The sequence below is a fragment of the Triplophysa rosa genome, unplaced genomic scaffold (genome assembly GCF_024868665.1).
Source record: "Triplophysa rosa unplaced genomic scaffold, Trosa_1v2 scaffold121_ERROPOS1305309, whole genome shotgun sequence".
NCBI lineage: Eukaryota > Metazoa > Chordata > Actinopteri > Cypriniformes > Nemacheilidae > Triplophysa > Triplophysa rosa.
The window spans coordinates 55,125-74,090 of NW_026634114.1; the positions used below are offsets into that span (position 1 = coordinate 55,125).

Consider the following 18,966-nt stretch of genomic DNA (forward strand, 5'->3'; position numbering starts at 1 on the left):
TGTACCGCATAATTAAACAGCATTTACAGCGTAACTACTTGTAACAATAATGTACCTCTACAGTACATTTATGTAGATAAAGGGCAACAATATGTAAAGTTTGGGGAACTGAATGAAATATAAAAATACAAATCAATCCGATCTTGAACTACTTGATTATAGTGACCAACAATCATAAAATCAATAAAATAAAAATGAATCCTAAAGTTAAAACTGTCAAATTTACAGTTTACAGTCTGTCGTTATGTTTTGCTTGTGCAAAAACTGAACACATCAATTCCCTTTATTTCATGTTTGCTATATGATCATAAAATAAGAACCTCATACTTGATGGATATCCACAATAGCTTATTTATGGGTTTATTGAGATTACAAAAATGTAGTGTATGTTCAAGATTGTTGTATAGCAAACTGCAGGTCATGCATACCACATTATATTAAAATAGTTACCCCTTAGTTTTAAAATAGGCTACTTACAGTATAAATACAGTATTTCCTTTATTCCACAAACTTTGTATATGTTCCCCTTTATCTACAAATATGTACTGTAGAGGTACATTATTGTTACAAGTAGTTACGCTGTAAATTCTGTTTAATTACGTGGTACATTGCGGGCCGTAATGTAAAGCGTTACCCAAAAGTTCTTTGCTATGACATAAAGCGTGCTGATTGCATGGGTTGATTATTTCTCTCACACTTTTTTTGTCACATTAGTAGAGCATGAAATCACTGAAAAGAGTCACATCCTTTATCAAAACGATTAAAATACTTTTTAACAGCAGGCCTATTCTGCATGCACCCACTAGAGGCCCTGCCATATTTATTTTGAATTTTCTTTCTTTCGTTATCTTCAAATGTTCTCTTGAAGCATCTGACATGTGTGTAATATTACACTTTGTACCCTTTGGTACAATAGCACCAGTGTGTTTACATGTGGTTCTTCAGTACTAATCAGTACTAATTCAACAGTACTAATACTGTTAAATATTATCAGTCCATCAACAGATCAAGAATCAACAGATGTTGTTCACTGTAGTTGTATTTAATACTAATACTGTTCAACATTTAATTCAATGATTGTTATACACTGAAATTTTCTCAGATGAGTGTTGGTACAGGCTCTCATTGTCAATGTTTAATTCATGGGGAGGACATTTTAAGTTACAAGATTACAAAATTTGTCCTGTGGTGGCTTTCAATATATAAATACATACCGAAAACTAAACTAGGCCTGTTTGCATGTGTATGTGTAGTGGGTAAGGGTGGAACAAAAGTTGGGACTGGCCATTTGCAATGTAATAGTTGCTAAAGTTGTGGTCAGCCATGTATGGTGCAGGCTGGTAGTAGCAGGTGACATTATTGGCATTGGGGATAATATTCTGCTCACCCAGGACTTTGAGTGCTAGAATAGTAATCATATTGAGAGTCTGACGGCGTTCATGGCCCATCAGACAAACAGTGCTCTCGTTGACCACTCTCCGAAGTGTCATCAAGTACTCATATTTGCTCTTCTCCTCACCGATAAAATGGTTGCGCAAATACGATTCAATCTTGCGCTGCTGCTCATTAACATCAGGAAAGTCAATGAAAAATCGTGAACACATGTAGCGCTCAAGTGTTTTAATTTCAGTCTCACTGGCAGGTTTGAAGTCCCGGACAAGCAGATTGCTGTACTTAAGCAAGCCTCCACCCCTGATCTCTTCAGGATTGCGTGTTGCTATTAACCTGTAACGCAGGTGGTCCATGGCCTGCTCAAAGTCACCATACATGCTCTCAGCCATCACTGTGATGCAAGGTAGAGCTTTTGAAGAAAGAAGAGGCTCTTTAGTGTCTAAAGATGAAAGATCTGCCTGGCCAGCTGAAGTTTTTATCATGTTTACTGCAAGGGGTACCTTAGAGAGGTCTAGGACATCTAAACATATAGCTGGTTCTAAAAATGGTTCTGAGATTTTAGAAGATTCTTGACTCGCTGTTGAGGATAGGGAAGCTTCTAAAGGCTTTGTAAAATTTGGTGATGATACTGTGATGCTTTGAACCTTTGATGATGGGTTATGTGGTTCCAACACATGTGCTATTAATTCTGAAGGTTCTTTAGTCTGTGGACATGGTACAAAAGGTTCCTGATTATGTAAGGATGATACAGTGTATACGTGGATTTGGGGTGATTGCGCATGTTCGGAACACAAGGACGTGGTTCCCACCATTTGTGAATCAATAGAACCTTTTGTAGACAGTGGATTCCTCAATTTGAAGAGACAATTTGTTGCCCTAGGGACAGGTTCTGAGGGCTCAGTTGAATAATTTGGTGATATGGAGTCATCACCTTGGGCATACAATTCAGGGTTTTCTTTTCTGGTTGAGTTGACATGATAACTTTCATCAGCCTGAAGTAATAGCTGAGAGTTCACATGAATGAGAGGTGCCATTGCCTCACATTGTGCTGCATCTACCCTTTCAGTGTTAGTCTGTTTCATCCTGTTTGGATCTTTTGGAGGGTTATTCAGATCAGACATAGTGGTTAGAACAGAGACATGGGTAGCTTCACCAGTCTCTGGCTCTGAGTTCTGTACTCGAGATTGAAGGTTTATCTCTGGTGATATTCTAATGGGTAATGTCTCTTTTGAATGCACAAAGTTCTCTGAATTAGCATTTGTAAGAGGTCCAGTGGAAAATGCTAATTGTTTAGACTCTGGGTCTTTTTCTGAGGCACTGGATAATTCAAAGGTTTTTGTGGTAAGACCTGGCAATTTCACATGCATAGGTAATGACTTCGTTGGGTATGCTTTAGGTGGATGCAAAACCTCACATGTATTAACATTTGAATTATCTGATGGTGATTTTTCAGGTGAACACAATACAGGTGCCTTTTTAGACATTTTACGAGGAGGTTTTGGCGAGGAATGCTTGAGAACAACCATTTGCCAGCTTCCACTGTTTTTCTTAGCAGGTGGTGCTAGAGGATACTCAGCACAGGACTCCAATGCTGTTTGTGTAAGAACTGTAATTGGAGCAGGTTGGAATGAGCACCCGTCACCAATAGTCCCCTTTGTTGAAAGGCAAGAAAAGTTTGTATGTAATAATTCTAACCATTGTTGGGTATTGACTGACCCCATGTCTAACATGTATTCTGTTTTGTTAGTATCTGTTGTACTAATGTTAGTTTCAGTAGGGGATGTGGTTTCTTTAAGACTCATTCTTTCACTCTTCAGCAAAATCAGTTCTTTTTTACTTGCTGAGTCAACACCTGTTTCATTTGTATTTACCTCGACTGGTGTGTCTGTCAACAGAGACAGATTTTCAAGTTCATTTTTGTCCTTCACGTGCACCACAAAAGAGTGTTCTGATTCTTGCTCCATAGACTCAGGCACAGTAGTTTCAGTCATCTCTGTTTGCACAACCTTTAAAACAGTTGTTTCTTCTGAAAATGTAGACTGTTCCCTCTGACTTCCATTAATATTACTGTATCTGTTACAGTCATAAGAACTATGCATGTCATCGGTTTCACAAGACATGTCAACATCACATTCCTTGCTATGTTCCATTTCACCAGAGTTTAGGGATTGGTCATTTGTAGGCATTGACTGAATTCTACCCGTTCGAACAGAGGAAGAATCCTGTTCCTCCTCCCTGTGCTTTACAAGCCTCTTCTCAGACTCCAAATAGGACTGCAGCATGGTGTCAAGGATGATCTGAAAAGAGTCCACACTGAATTCAAACTGTCGTCGTAGAGAGTTGACAAACTTGAGCTCTACATTTTTTCCCCTGTTATTTGAAAGAGAGATAAGGCTCCATCGGTCATGCTCATTAAACACCTTTACCATTTTTTGTACGTATGCCTCTTTCATAGTTAGGGCTGTGATTTTATCTTTGTTGACTCCTTTAGGCAGGAAGTCCAGCAAACAGCCCAGAACCACTTCCTTAATGATCTGGAAGTCCTCCTGTTTGGGAAGTTCCACTCCAAAGATGATATCTAAATCTTTATAGCTAGTGCCATTCTCTTTGACCAGCACATGACTGGCTGTAGAACCATTTAGACGGACATCTTTTACCTTGATATTCTTCAATATTAGTCTGTCCCTGACCACATGGATGATGTCCTTGGGTTTGATTTCCAGTGTTGGAAAATTGCCCCTGCCATGAATGGGAATGACCTCTGTGAGAACTTGGTCCAAAGTCTTCACCTGATCTTGAGTCAGTTTGTGAAATCGTCTTTCATCTTTCATCTCCATGTTCACTAGATATGGGAAAAATACAAGCAAGAGTTAAAGTTAATACAAATATCCTACTGCATACACAGTTACATTTAGTAATATAAATAACATTCAAGCTATTTTAAACAAAGTTATTTAAAACGTCTTTTTATTCTTAGTTTGGATTTTAGATTCTCTATTGTCCATAGTATGCCATGCACCTCTATCGGATAATTATTTGGTGTCTGTGTTCTGTGTTTTGATTTTTTTAAGATGATGTTGACGATGGTTTTGAATTTCCTGGATTTTCCTGAAATAAATGAATACTATTGTATACACAATAGATTGATAGATAAATAGATAGATATAACTCTATACACACAGTATTGGTCATATTTTAAGACCTTTGGATTGTTTGACTATAAAATATAAAATTCCGCTCTAATAATAAAGGATAAAGGAGTCTGTCTTCTGTGTCAATATCCCCTTTGGTTGACTCATGTCATGAGGTAGAATTTTTTTTTACATTTTTTAAAGTGAGAATCTTTAACTATTATCAGAATCAAACAAACTACATTTTAAGACTTTTTTTCTTGACTATTTGACATACACTCACCTAAAGGATTATTAGGAACACCTGTTCAATTTCTCATTAATGCAATTATCTAATCAACCAATCACATGGCAGTTGCTTCAATGCATTTAGGGGTGTGGTCCTGGTCAAGACAATCTCCTGAACTCCAAACTGAATGTCAGAATGGGAAAGAAAGGTGATTTAAGCAATTTTGAGCGTGGCATGGTTGTTGGTGCCAGACGGGCCGGTCTGAGTATTTCACAATCTGCTCAGTTACTGGGATTTTCACGCACAACCATTTCTAGGGTTTACAAAGAATGGTGTGAAAAGGGAAAAACATCCAGTATGCGGCAGTCCTGTGGGCGAAAATGCCTTGTTGATGCTAGAGGTCAGAGGAGAATGGGCCGACTGATTCAAGCTGATAGAAGAGCAACTTTGACTGAAATAACCACTTGTTACAACCGAGGTATGCAGCAAAGCATTTGTGAAGCCACAACACGCACAACCTTGAGGCAGATGGGCTACAACAGCAGAAGACCCCACCGGGTACCACTCATCTCCACTACAAATAGGAAAAAGAGGCTACAATTTGCACGAGCTCACCAAAATTGGACAGTTGAAGACTGGAAAAATGTTGCCTGGTCTGATGAGTCTCGATTTCTGTTGAGACATTCAAATGGTAGAGTCAGAATTTGGCGTAAACAGAATGAGAACATGGATCCATCATGCCTTGTTACCACTGTGCAGGCTGGTGGTGGTGGTGTAATGGTGTGGGGGATGTTTTCTTGGCACACTTTAGGCCCCTTAGTGCCAATTGGGCATCGTTTAAATGCCACGGCCTACCTGAGCATTGTTTCTGACCATGTCCATCCCTTTATGACCACCATGTACCCATCCTCTAATGGCTACTTCCAGCAGGATAATGCACCATGTCACAAAGCTCGAATCATTTCAAATTGGTTTCTTGAACATGACAATGAGTTCACTGTACTAGAATGGCCCCCACAGTCACCAGATCTCAACCCGATAGAACATCTTTGGGATGTGGTGGAACGGGAGCTTCGTGCCCTGGATGTGCATCCCACAAATCTCCATCAACTGCAAGATGCTATCCTATCAATATGGGCCAACATTTCTAAAGAATGCTTTCAGCACCTTGTTGAATCAATGCCACGTAGAATTAAGGCAGTTCTGAAGGCGAAAGGGGGTCAAACACCGTATTAGTATGGTGTTCCTAATAATCCTTTAGGTGAGTGTATATTCAGTTCAGTTCATTATTCCTATCGTTTTTCCTAATGTGTAACGTGTAGTTGCAAGCAGCTTTGCTGAAAAAAAAAAACAAGACAAAATAAGAAAAAAGAAAATGATAGGATAGGATAACAAGGCAATGATAAAATAAAAAATCTGAGATGCCCTTGTGCCCCCCCTCCCACAATGTTTTAGATTTCTACCTAGATAACACATGATTCAACTCACCTTCTTGTTAGTGTGTTAATTATTAGACATATGAAACATTGGACTTGTTTCACTTCATGTGGCGGCGCACAGACCTTTTGGCGAGTGACATCACAGTAACGTAAGAGTGATTTGAGAGTAGATGACTCTATATGTTTGCTTTAAAATCTTTCTTTCAGAACTGTGATGTCACTCGATGATCGATCTGCATGGCACCACAGCCAAACAAGACTATTTTGGGAGGAGGCTGATGAGCTGAATCAGGTGTTTTACAGGGACAGACTGAAATTGAAAAACACTGGTTTATAGGATTGTATTAAACCACTGTATTCATCACTGTATTTAGAGCAGTTGGAGTCCAGGGAAGACTGGAGGACAACCAGGAGAGACTGGTGGCAGCAGGATAGACTGCACCTGGGAAAAAAAACTTCGAGAGGACTTCACATCCACAGTGTGGTGGTGGTAGCCCGATGCAACCTTGCACTACCCCGGTAAGGGCAGGAAAGACAAATGGGATCCAAGGCCAGGTTGACAACCACAGTGTTAACGGGCCCAATGTTGCAGAGGTAGAGCAGGAGGAAAGGAAGGAGGAGGAAGAAAGGGATGCTGATGAACCCCAAGAAGTGAACCCAGTAGCACCCCCAAGTGACCTAAGAACGGAGTCGAGCCAAAGGGCCAGGAACCTGAAGAACTCACTCTGATGGAACAAGATAAAGTGGCCAAAGGCCAACGAGGCTGAGTGGAGAAAGTTGGACAAACATCTGAGCGGGCTGCTGCAAAAAGCTGATAGTCAGGCTAAACCTGTTCGGGGAAATTCTGTATGAAGAATGCAGCAACAGGTATGGCGAGGTGACCGTCAGAGAAGCCATATTAAGATCATCGGGCAGGAGGGAGAAAGAGATCGATGTACTGTAACATCTAACTAGGTTTTGCTGCAGGGGATGTCAGGGATACATCCGTGTTCACTGCCCCACCACCAGGAGACGTTCTGTGTTATGGGGCGAAACGTCAACGAGCGGTGGTCCCCAGCTGAAGACCCTGCAGCAAAACCATGCGGTATGCAGTCAGGTTTAGGCCTGTCTCAGGGAAGAGGACGCCTCTGCCATGCACAGCCCACCACAGGCACCGTGGGAGGTGCGACAGGCTTTAGGTCCAGCAGAAAGACCACCTCGCTGTAATGAATATTGAAACTAATAAAGTACAACCAAGGATCAGATTTACTAACATCTTGCACCAGCTCAAACCATATGTTTGGATTACAGATTCGCTTAATAGGACTAGGTATTATAATCCCACTATTTTAGCACAGTTGAAATGCCAAATAGGACATTTCCAATGCTGTATCCATGACAGGGGGAAGCAGTCAAGAACATGAAAAGAGGAAACGAGGTCTGAGGTTTCACTGGGTTCATCGGGTAGGCATCCTCTGTGTTTGGGGGATGAATGATTATAGAAATACATAGCATACTTCCCTTTCCTTGCTATTATCAGAGAGACATCTCATGAGTTGTGTGTCCCACTTTCGTCACATCCATTATCCTGGGTGAAAGATGCCTTTTGGTGAGGTGCTGCTGATAATGCCTGGTCTGGTTGTCACATGCCTGGTCTGAGGCATGTGTCGCATTGTTACAAGTGTGTTGCATTGTGTCCATCCGCCTCAACCACAGCCATAAGATGCCAGTAAGATGCCTTGCTCAAGGGCACCTCAGTCGTTACTCTGAGAATCCAACCGGCAACCTCCTAGTGATGAGTCCGATAAATGTGCTCTGAAAAAAGGCGTGGAAAGTTATTTTTGCAACTGACCTTACTATTGTATCAGTTAGTGTTCCTATTATTATAAGGGGTAAAGCCCCGAAGTGGTGACGCAATGTTGTTGTTGTTTTTTGTGCATATATACAAACAAAAGTAAAGCCTTTACATATTCTTATTATAAATTATGGTTGTTTCAGCTACAGAAAAAAATTCAAGTGATTGCACAGACAGCTCACGCATGCGCAAAACATGGATTTATACAGTGTTTCGAAGCTCTTGGGGGGTCTCATAGCCATTTGACGGAGCTGCCATTACGGTCACGCGTATCTATTAGGAAGATAGCACATGACAAAGAAGTTAGAATCAAAACGTATCAGTTCGATCCCAGGGATTGCACATACTTAAAAACAAATGTGTTGTATAATGCAATGTAAGTCACTTAGGATAAAAGCGTCTTCCAAATACATAAATGTAAATGTAATATATCCACAAGGAAAACCACTGAAGAACTAGGGAGTAACAGCAACATAACGATAAACAATACTGGACCAAGAAAAGGAGCAAAACAGACGGCTTAAAAAACAAAGGAAACGTAATCAAGGTAAACAGAAACAGGTAGGAGCTAATTTACTAATAAAGATCTCAGGTAAACGAAAACACAGAAAACAAAACCACAAGAGAACCAAATATTCATGTGACAGATCGCCCTCTCCCAGAAAGGCGCATCCTCGTGCCAACAAGTCCAACAGAGGATGGATGGTGGGGTTCAGGAGGAAGGCATGGGGAATGCAAGAGGCAGGTAGCATGGGACAGTTTATGGAGCCAGGTAGGAAAGGATGTTGGGAGGAGCCAAGGTGGAGCAAGCAGCAGGAGGAGCCAGGTGGAGAACCAGTAGCCAGCCAGGATGGCGGCCCATGCTGGAGGTAGGGCTGGTGACACCAGGGCGCCAACTGGTGGAGATGGGAGGGAGCCAGAAGCCAAGGTGGAACCAATAGGCTTGTTCCTATTGGTTCCTATGCGGCGCCGCAAGCTTCGACAGGCGGATGACTTCAAAATACCGCGAGAGCCATTCGAAAAACCATAAAATGTTAGGTTTTGAATCGTTCTCGCAGTACTTTGATGTCAACCGCCTGTCGGATATTGCGGCACCGCATCAAGTCGAACAAGCCTAATGGGTCGAAAGGCCAAAGTGGAGTCCGGATATTAGAGGCGGAGACATGGGATTCTCCAAATCCAAGGGAGGTGGCAGATGGAGATCACGAAGCTCATCCGACCCACCAGTTTTGCCATGCTGCAGGCAAGCTGAGGTGTCTTCAGGGTCCAGCGGACACAAGGTTGATGGACTGGCTGGCAGAAACTGAGGAAGAGGGGGTGGTAGGCTGGGCTGGGCCAAGATCCACCTTGGCTCCTGGGTCTCTCATCTCCACCTAATCTCAGTTGGCCCCCTGTTGTTGCCAGTCCTACCTCCACCATGGGCCTCCATCCTTGCTGGCTACTGGACCTGCACCTTTCTCCTCCTGCTAACGCTAACCTCCTTGATGCTGTAGATGAGGAGCTGGCTGACAAAGGGGAGCTGAGCGGGACCAGCTGGGAAGGAAGCAGCCAAAATTCCTCATTCACAGTCAAACATGCCAGAGGCCAGCTGCAGCTCACCCTCAGCGAGTGTGGGCAGGGCTACATTCCAATCCCTCCATCCACACAAGGACTCTCTCAGCGATGTACGGTGTTGCCGGCTCACACACCTGGTCAGAGACGTCGTTAAGCTCAGGCTTCGGTGCAATGAACGGCTGTCGCTTTGTCTTGCGCCGGCTCTTTAATTGCGGCAGGCTTGGGGCTCTTTAATTGTGGCAGGCTTGGGCTCTTCATCCATGGTGGGCTCCGCCAGATGCTCCGTACAGCGTGATGGTGAAGGTTTGGAGGGCTTTGGATTGGAAATGGGGCTGGAGATGTCCTCAGTAGTGCAGACAGAAAAAAATAATAATCCTCTCAGGGACCATTTGCTGGCAGGCATGCTTTACACTGCTCGCTCAGGCTGGTGATGAAATAAATACAATGCGAGAAGTCAGGGAAGTGTGTAAGGCAAGGCAGATCTAAAAAGTCCCTGTTATGGTCCTCCAGCGAAAAATTCATCTGCTCCAGGCAGAGGAGCTGGATGGCTGGCAAATCCTTCCAGGAAAGGGACAAAGACACAAAGAAATAAAAAAAGAAAGATGAAGGCAGCCACAATCTATTTTTAGATCCACAGGGCTCTACAGTGCGACCATAAGTCACATTTGTGACTGGAAATTAGTCTGTGTGACTGTGAAAAAGTATTTAGCCGAACTGGTGCGACTGCCCGATCTAAACTCATAACCCGTTTAAATACAATGAAATAAAAAAACTATGACTCCCAAATGTGTATGACTTCCTACATGTATATTACATGACATTATGCACTGCGATCGGCTGCTTTTCATGCTAGTCAACTGAGAGGCATGTCCTACTATGAGAAGGATAAATACGCTTAGCCATTTAGTGCTTTGCTTTTTACTTTCGGTTTAGCCTGTGTGTAAGTGTTTCATCAGGTGTATTTTGGAGGGGTGTGTGTTCGGCAGGGGCGGATTAAGGTAGTCAGGGGCCCCGAGGCTGCCATTTGTGTGAGGCCCCCCCTTAATTATTATGCTTTACTGGAAAAATGTATGTCGTACCTAACATGGTCCACACGAAAATAGTAAGGTGAAGTGGCATACACACACCCATTGAGACACTAAAGTAGACACTAATAGTGTTTCCTCTACATTCCTTCAAGTTGTGGACCACCAATGAGAAAATTACCACAACACAACATAAATAAAATGAGAAATTGAACATTACAAACAAAACAAAAATACAAACAAGCACAAGGCCCAGGCAATTATGATCAAGAAACCAACAACAATGATGCACTACAACCAAACCTAACATCAACAGAGATATAAGTGGAAAGAACCAGATATTACCCTCTGCCACCACAACCTCAAAAAATCATAGTCATCAAAACATCATAGTAAAGCGCCCCGGCTGAACAAAATCACATATGATTACAGCATTAATAATTTAGTAGCAGAGTTATTGCAAGGTATTTTCAGTGCATGTAATACATATATCCTTTGTTGAAACCTTTACCACCAGGGCTGGTGCCTGAGCCCAACTGGGAACCGGGCTGCGGTTTTCCACTCAAAAAAATCATGGGGCCCAGATATCGGCTATGAACTGGGCCTGATTCCTTGCTTGTCTTGAGCTGAAGTTATGACATCAGTGGGCTGAGCTTCGCAGAAAAGGCGCCATTTTTATAAGCTGTCGGTGTTCATGTAACGTTAACAACAACAATTGATAAATATGTCAGTTCAACAGTGGTCGGCGAGGGAAATTTAAGATAAGCTAGAACAGGGGTGCTCAATCATGCTCCTGGAGATCTACTGCCCTGCACAGTTCAGCCCCAACCCTAATAAAAAAAACATGTTATTTTTCTGGTAATCCTTAATATCTTGATTAGCTGGTTCAGGTGTGTTTGATTAGGGTTGGAACTGAACTTTACAGGACTGTAAGTCACCAGGAGCAGGATTGGGCACCCTTGAAGTGGCAGCGGACGGAGCGAAATGGTTAATTTTGACATCATCGATTCCGTTCTGGGACATCGGCCATAAGTCAGTCTACCGACACGTTGAATTCGGCGACTTACCTGCTGGAGTCAATGTGTTCATCGCCATCGTCTGCTGCAGCTGAAACTGGTATGTGTTCATTCCTACATTCATGATTTTCTAGTGTACATTACTTGTGTTACGCGGTGTATGGAAAACTTTGTTAAGCAACTGTTTTAAGTCCACCTACACAATACACACATGCCAGTAAGGTACAGTCACATACAACAATAAACAGTGTCTATGTGTACTGTGTATTATGCATAAAGCAGAGCGTGCTGTAGCTTACCTATACTGTTTACACTTTAGAAGTCAAACGACACACATTGCACTGCAGTGTGGTTTGCTTTATGCGTGATTCACAGTACAAAAACATATATATATATATAGCATTTATGTGTACTGTGTATTATACATAAAGCAGACAGTGCTTTAGCTTACCTATAATGTTTACACTTTAGAAGTCAAACGGCACACACTGCACTACAGTGTGGTTTGCTTTCATACATAAAGCAGATCACACTGTAGTGCAATGTGTGTAGTTTTACTTGTAAAATATAAATTGTGTAAGTGGACTGCACACAGCTGGAACAAGCATTATAGAATTTCAATTACTATTGTAATTTCAAATGCTATTAGATTATTAATGATAATCTTAAACTATAATTTACATTATTAGTAAGTTTATTTATTTTATTTAGCCTTGTGCAAGCTCTCTGGAGCTTGTGCAGAGGCAGCAGCTTTTGCCAGAGGGGAACTGGAATCCCCTGGTTTGGCCTGGGTTCTCCTGAGGTTTTTTTTTCCCAATTAGAGTTTTGGGGTCCTTGCCACCGTTTGCATACTGTTTTGCATCTGCCTGGCAGGGGGGCTGCTTTAGAATTAGAATTTTAAAGTTTTACTTAATTAGTATTGCATATAGGAATATATAGTCTGTTATATTTGACCTGTGCTTCTCTCTCCTTTATCTTAAATGTGTGCTCTCACTGCGTGTCTGTGTGTGTGCGTACTTGTCTGTGTACGTGTGTGTGTGTGTGTGTTTGCGTGCGTGCGTGCGTGCGTGCGCGTCTATGTGTGTTAGTACATGTGCATATTGCAAACCAAGAGACTAGAATACACACACACAGAAGAAAAATAATACATTCACATTCCATATTACCCATCACCTTACATATCCCAACACATATGTATCCCTCTTAAACAAACCTAATAATACACTTCCCTTACATGCCAACCATCACATTACACATCACACACTACAAATCCGTCATTTACCGTTCAACAGTTTAACTGATAATGGAATCAAAGAAAAATTTTACCTATTCAGTTTACAAGCATCCTATATCTCCTGCCTAAGGGCGTAAGTAATACTCTTCATAGAGAATATGGCTTGGATCACCGATAATTTTGAGACTCTCCTTTCTAACAGACCTCTCAAATATCTACTGAAGAGAAAATAGGGGAAACATACCAATTATTTTTGCGGCTCTTTTAATCACATTTTGAAGTTGTAACCTGAGTTTAACAGTCAAATAACATACCACATTGTAAGACCATAACATATTATAGATTCAATAGCTGATCTTTAGAACAACAACATGATATTTTTTTCCACCCCACAGACCCTAAGCCTACTCAAAAAATGCAAACACTGACTGGAGCATACGCAAACATACTCCACTTGCTGAACCCATTTCAAATGAGAATCAAAATAGATGCCCAGATACTTACATGTTGTTACCTGCTCCACTTCCTCCTCATTAACCAAAATTGGGCTATGATCACCCATAAGTCTAGGGTCAAAAATCAGTTATTTTGTTTTTTTGAGATTCAACACCAGGTTGTGTTCCTTACACCATTTCACAACCCCTTCTATCTCTGATCTATACGTGTCAACATCTGAATTCTTTGTCAATAAACTGAGTATAGAATATAAATATAAAAATTTTATAATAAGATTATTCGCATGCTGGTTCCTACAGTCATTTGTGTACAATGTGAAAAGAAGGTGGGAACTTACGCAACCTTGAGGAGCACCAACGTTTGTGATTGTTATATCAAAGAGTGTTGAATTAATTTTTACCTGCTATTGTCGTCCAATTAAGAAAGCACAATACCAATTAATTATAAGGATTCACCTGCATCTCCTTCAACTTAGTTAACAGAATATCTGGAAGTATAGTATTAAATGCAGAACTCAGATCCATAAACATAATTCTAACATAAGCTGCAGGATCTTCAAGGTGTTTTAAGGAAAAATGTGTCAAAGTATTTAGAGCATCCTCTGTACACCTTTCTTCCTTATAAGCAAATTAAAAAAGGGTCTAAAGATACATTCTCCTTTCCTTGTCACAATACGTTCAAGAGATTCCATCACTATGGACTGCCATGTTAATGGCACTGGTCTAAAGTCACTATTTACCTGTGGTGGATGTTTTTTTGAAACAGGAATAATGACATCTTTTTTCCATATAATGGGAATATTGCCAGTATCAATTGATAATTGACAGCAATCCTATCTCAACTCAACTCAACTCGACTCAACTTTATTTACAGTATATAGCGCTTTTTAGAATTGTCATTTTTACAAAGCAGCTGTACATGAGACATATTGACTATAAGCAAAACAATTCAAGTTATACCTATAAAAACAAGAAAAAGGTGAAAACAGAGAAGACAGACATACCCACATACAAACGCTCCACACACACAATATGCACACATACTAAAACACACAGACATAGACACACACACGGACGCGCAGAAAGCACACATTTAAGATAAAGGAGAGAGAAACACAGGTCAAATATTAAACAGACTATAAATTTATGTAAAACTTTAAAATTCTTATTCTAAAGCAGTACCCCCGGCCAGGCAAACAGTGCAAAACAGTATGCAAAGGTGGCGAGGAACCCAAAACTCCAATTGAGAAAAAAAACCTCAGGAGAACCCAGGCCCATCCAGGGGATTCCAGTTCCCCTCTCGCAAAAGCTGCTGCCTCTGCACAAGCTCGACAGTGCTTGCACAACAAGGCTAAATAAAAATAAATAAATTTACTAATATGGTAAATTATAGATTTAACATTATCATTAATAATCTAATAGCATTTGAAATTTTGTAGTGAAGACGTGTCAAGTTGCTGCGTCCTTCTTTATCCAGCTCTATCATCTCAGCTCTTGTCCTGTCACTGCTTCCCATTCTCCGCTCTAGCATCAGGTCTGGGCATGAACTGCATCCTGCTCACTGTGGTAACCTTGGAACAATGAGACAAGACTGGCTGAGAGTAGAGTACTGTTCTGCACTCTTTGATGCAACAAGTACATCAGTTGTTGTTGGAAGTGTTCCTGGATCCGGTTGATCTAACTAATGCAGCCTAAACCCTCAGAGGATTTATATTATGGAAGTGTAGTGTATGCAAGATTAAAAAGCGGTAAAATCACATATTACTAAACTAATCAAATCTTTGCACTTGACAGTATTACCACTCCCAGCCAATTTGAATCATTTGTAGAAGTCATTCAATTCGTCTGTAGAAGTCATTTAATTCATTTGCTTTTTCAAATTAGTTTAACACTAGTATTCCTTTCTTGTTTGAATCCAGATTAATCATTCCTTTCACAACATCCCACAACTTTTTTGAATCCTTAGTAGAAACTGCTCCTCTAACACGTAAGTTCTGTTGCTCTCTCGCTTCCCTCAATTTTATCCTTAATTCTCCTTCAATTTCTCAAAGTTCCCTAGTATTATTATTTTTAAAAGCTTGATTTATCCTTCTAATACAATGCTTAATCTCAGGAGTAATGTATTCCTTATTATTGGGATTGATCTTGATTGTCTTTTTTGGTACCACAATATCGACATAAAATTGAATAAACCCTGTAATCACCTCCACAATACTGTCAATATCATCATCACATGTTGGTAAAAAATCTCCCAATTTGTAGACTGAAAACAGCCACTCTTCCTAAAAGCGGACCTAAAAATAGGAATTAACTAGATGGTATTATGGTATGGTATATAATTTGAAAGAGGAGGTTTAATCTTAGCTACATATGCTTGCTTGATGTTACCATAGCATTTGTCTAATATTTTGTTTTTCCGTGTACCATTACAGACATACTGATAAAACCCTGGGAGAGCATAGTCCATTTTACAATGATTTAAGTCTCCTAATACAAAAATCGGTGCATCTGGTTTGTTTTGGAGTTGCTGATCAGCTACTCTTGAAGCAGCTTTTGATGCATCCCCACTGGGCGGAATATATACAGCACAGATAAAGATATTCCCATAGTCTCTAGGCAGATAGTTAGGTCTTAAATTTAAACATATCAGTTCAAGATCAGGAGTACCGTATCCTTTACTGAATAGTTCCTGCACCAAGAGTCCTTAATGAAAACACAAATGCCACCTCCTCTCGTTTTCCCCGAGTTGTTATTCCTGTCCATGCGAACGTTAGAAAAACCCTGCACGTGCACAATCACTTTGAAGCCAGCTCTCAGCATTGATCAGGAGACACGACTCACGATATTCATTGCAGACCCTTGCGTTCAAACGTAGCTCTTTCATCTTGTTCCTCAGGGAATGAACATTACTGAAGAGTATTGACGGCAGCGGTAACTTATGGCTCTTCTGACGGAGTCGATGCCACCTCTTCTCCCTTGTTTCCGCGGCCGACGGTCTCCCGTCGCAACAACTCCTCTGGGACAGAATCCAGCAAACCCGGCTCTATTACCACCTTTCTCCGTAAAGATAGCAACCATTCCCTGCTGCAGGCCCGTAACACTTGGTCATGTCCACCTGTTGCAGTGATATCAGCAATATCATGTTGCATCACCACTAGTAACATCAGTACTTCAATTTTCTTTTTCTCCATCGTTATTTGTTCCCGTATACTTCCGAATAACCACACAAACGTAAACACAGCTTAAACTCAGAACTAACAAAATAAAACATCCCGCTCTCTCGTGCCCGAGTCGCAGCTGTGCCGCGCCACCGGAAATGATACATTTGATCAAAAGGTAATTTGTTGATGTGAGTGTTTTTAAAGGGCTTATCGGATAAAAATCCAAGTTTTTCCGTGTTTAAGTGCTATAATCTACCAACTCAAAAAAGTTGAAAAAGAAGAACCCAGTAACTTTGTTTTGGTGAGCTTTTCTCTACAAGCATTTGAGAAATCGAGCCGATCAGATTTCGCTCCTCTTGTGATATAGTGTTATGTGTAGGGCAGGCAGGAAAATAGGGAGCGGATCCAAATGCAGTATAAAGTCCTTTATTAAAGTACACAGGGCAACATGGAATCCAAAAACCATGAGAAACAAGAGCAGGTAACAAGCAACATTCATGAATACACAAGGGTGTAAGATAAAACAACGATCGACAACAGACAAGTGAACACAAGGGCAGGCACAAACAGGATGGGACACAGATGAAACCAGTTAACAATCAAAGGACACAATGCATTAAAGGAAATTGAGTCCTTAATCAAAACACATGGTGTCCTCAAGTGGAGAGCCGAGGTGCCAGCCACGGGGTGTAACATAACCCCCCACCCCAAGGGCGGATTCCAGACGCCCAAAAAAGGAGGTCAGTGGAGTGTAGGCGGAACTGAGGGAGGGTTGGCATGGGAGGCAGAGTAGCAGGAGTAGGACAAGCTGGTTGAGCTGAAGAGGAGCCCAAGAGAGAACTAGAGGCAGAACAGGAGGCAGAGTCCAGGTCGGACCTGGAGCCAGGACCAGCTGAGCAGGAGGCGGAGCTGACAGAGCAGGGGGAGGAGCCAGCTGAGTTGAAGGCTGCGGCCACGGAGGAGTCAGCAGAGCTGAAGGGGGGGCAGATCCAGAGGCAGAGCTGATGGAACTGGAGGCGGAGTGGAGGGTGGAGTCATCAGCTTAATGGGTGGTGACCAGAGCAGGAGCAGAGGCAGAGCTGACTGATCTGAAGGCGGCGACCATGGTGGTGGTGGCAAAACAGAGTGCGGCAACCAGAACAGAGGCAGAGCAGGTGGAATAGGTGGAGCCCCTGGTGGCTTAGGTCGATCAGACTGGGCTGGAATGGGCTCAGGAACTAGTTCATGGACTGGACTTGACTCAGGAATGGACTCTTGGGCATGAGTAGACTCAGGAACGAACTCATGGACTGAACTTGGCTCAGGAAAGAATTTATGGACTGGACTAGATTCAGGAACGGGCTCTTGGACTTCACTAGACTCACCAGACTCTTGGGTTTGACTAGACTCAGGAATGAACTCTTGGCCTCTACTAGTCCCAGATACAGACTCTTGGGCTTGACTAGACTCAGGTACAGACTCTTGGGCTTGACTAGACTCAGGAGTGGGCTCTTAAACTTGATTTGGCTCAGGGATGGATTTGTGGATTGAGCTTGCCTCAGGGGTAGAGTCATGGACTGGACTTGGCTCGGGGGTGGAGTCATGGACTGGACCAGCCTCAGGTTCGTGGGCTGCAGCAACCTCTGGGGAGACTGAGTAACAGAGAATAGACCACACACACACCACAGAGCTGTAGCCACTACAGGCCGCATAGTTGACAGGGGACACACGTCTACAATCTCCACTGCTGGAAGCCTTTGGATGCAATACTCATGACGACTGGGAACTCTGGTTTGATGCCTGGAAACTATGGAGTGTCGCCCATGATGACACATGTAAACACAATGTCATCCATGGTGGCTGATTGACCTTAGCGTGGCTTTCATAATGGCAGGAGGCTCTGGCGTGGCGGCCATCTTCTGAACTGCCAGGCTTCGTGGCCACTGGAGCCCACAGCCTACTGCCCCAACCCCCCCTCAAAAATAATTGTTCAGGGGAAGCCTCCACCTCACCCATGGTGAAGGGGGAGCCACAAGATAAAAGAGCATAGTCTAAAATCTGAGCCAAGGACCCCTGAGGACCGAAACATTTGAAATGACCATTAAGACTATCACGAAAAAGATCGATTAGCAAACATTCCAAATATTTGGAAAAACATGCAATGTCCAAGAAAGTCTGTACATGGTCCTCGAGGGAATTATTACCTTGGCTGAGACAGGCCAAACAGACTGCTGGATCCATAAGTGGTCAATCGTTCTGTTATGTGCAGGAAAACAGGGAGCAGATCCAAATGCGGTATAAAGTCCTTTACTAAAGTCCACAGGGAAACATGGAATCCAAAAACCCAGAGAAACAAGAGCAGGTAACAAGCAACACACAAGAATACACAAGGGCGTAACATAAAACAATGATAGATAACAGACAATTGAACAAAAGGGCTATAAATACACAGATGGAGGGACAAACAGGAAATGGTACTGGTGAAACCAGTTGACAATCACAGTCCTTAATCAAAAC

The 18,966-nt window shown here is 42.1% G+C and overlaps 1 protein-coding gene across 1 annotated transcript in view; it reads right to left on the reverse strand.

The window, feature by feature from the left end:
* Positions 1–65: 65 nt before the first annotated feature.
* Positions 66–18,966, reverse strand: part of LOC130549462 (uncharacterized) — a 32,189-nt gene continuing 13,288 nt past the window's right edge. The window contains exon 2 of the mRNA XM_057326674.1: positions 66–4,234. Within this exon, the coding sequence (XP_057182657.1) occupies positions 1,221–4,229 (3,009 nt within the window). The 5' untranslated portion in view covers positions 4,230–4,234 and the 3' untranslated portion in view covers positions 66–1,220. The remainder of the gene's footprint in view (positions 4,235–18,966) is intronic.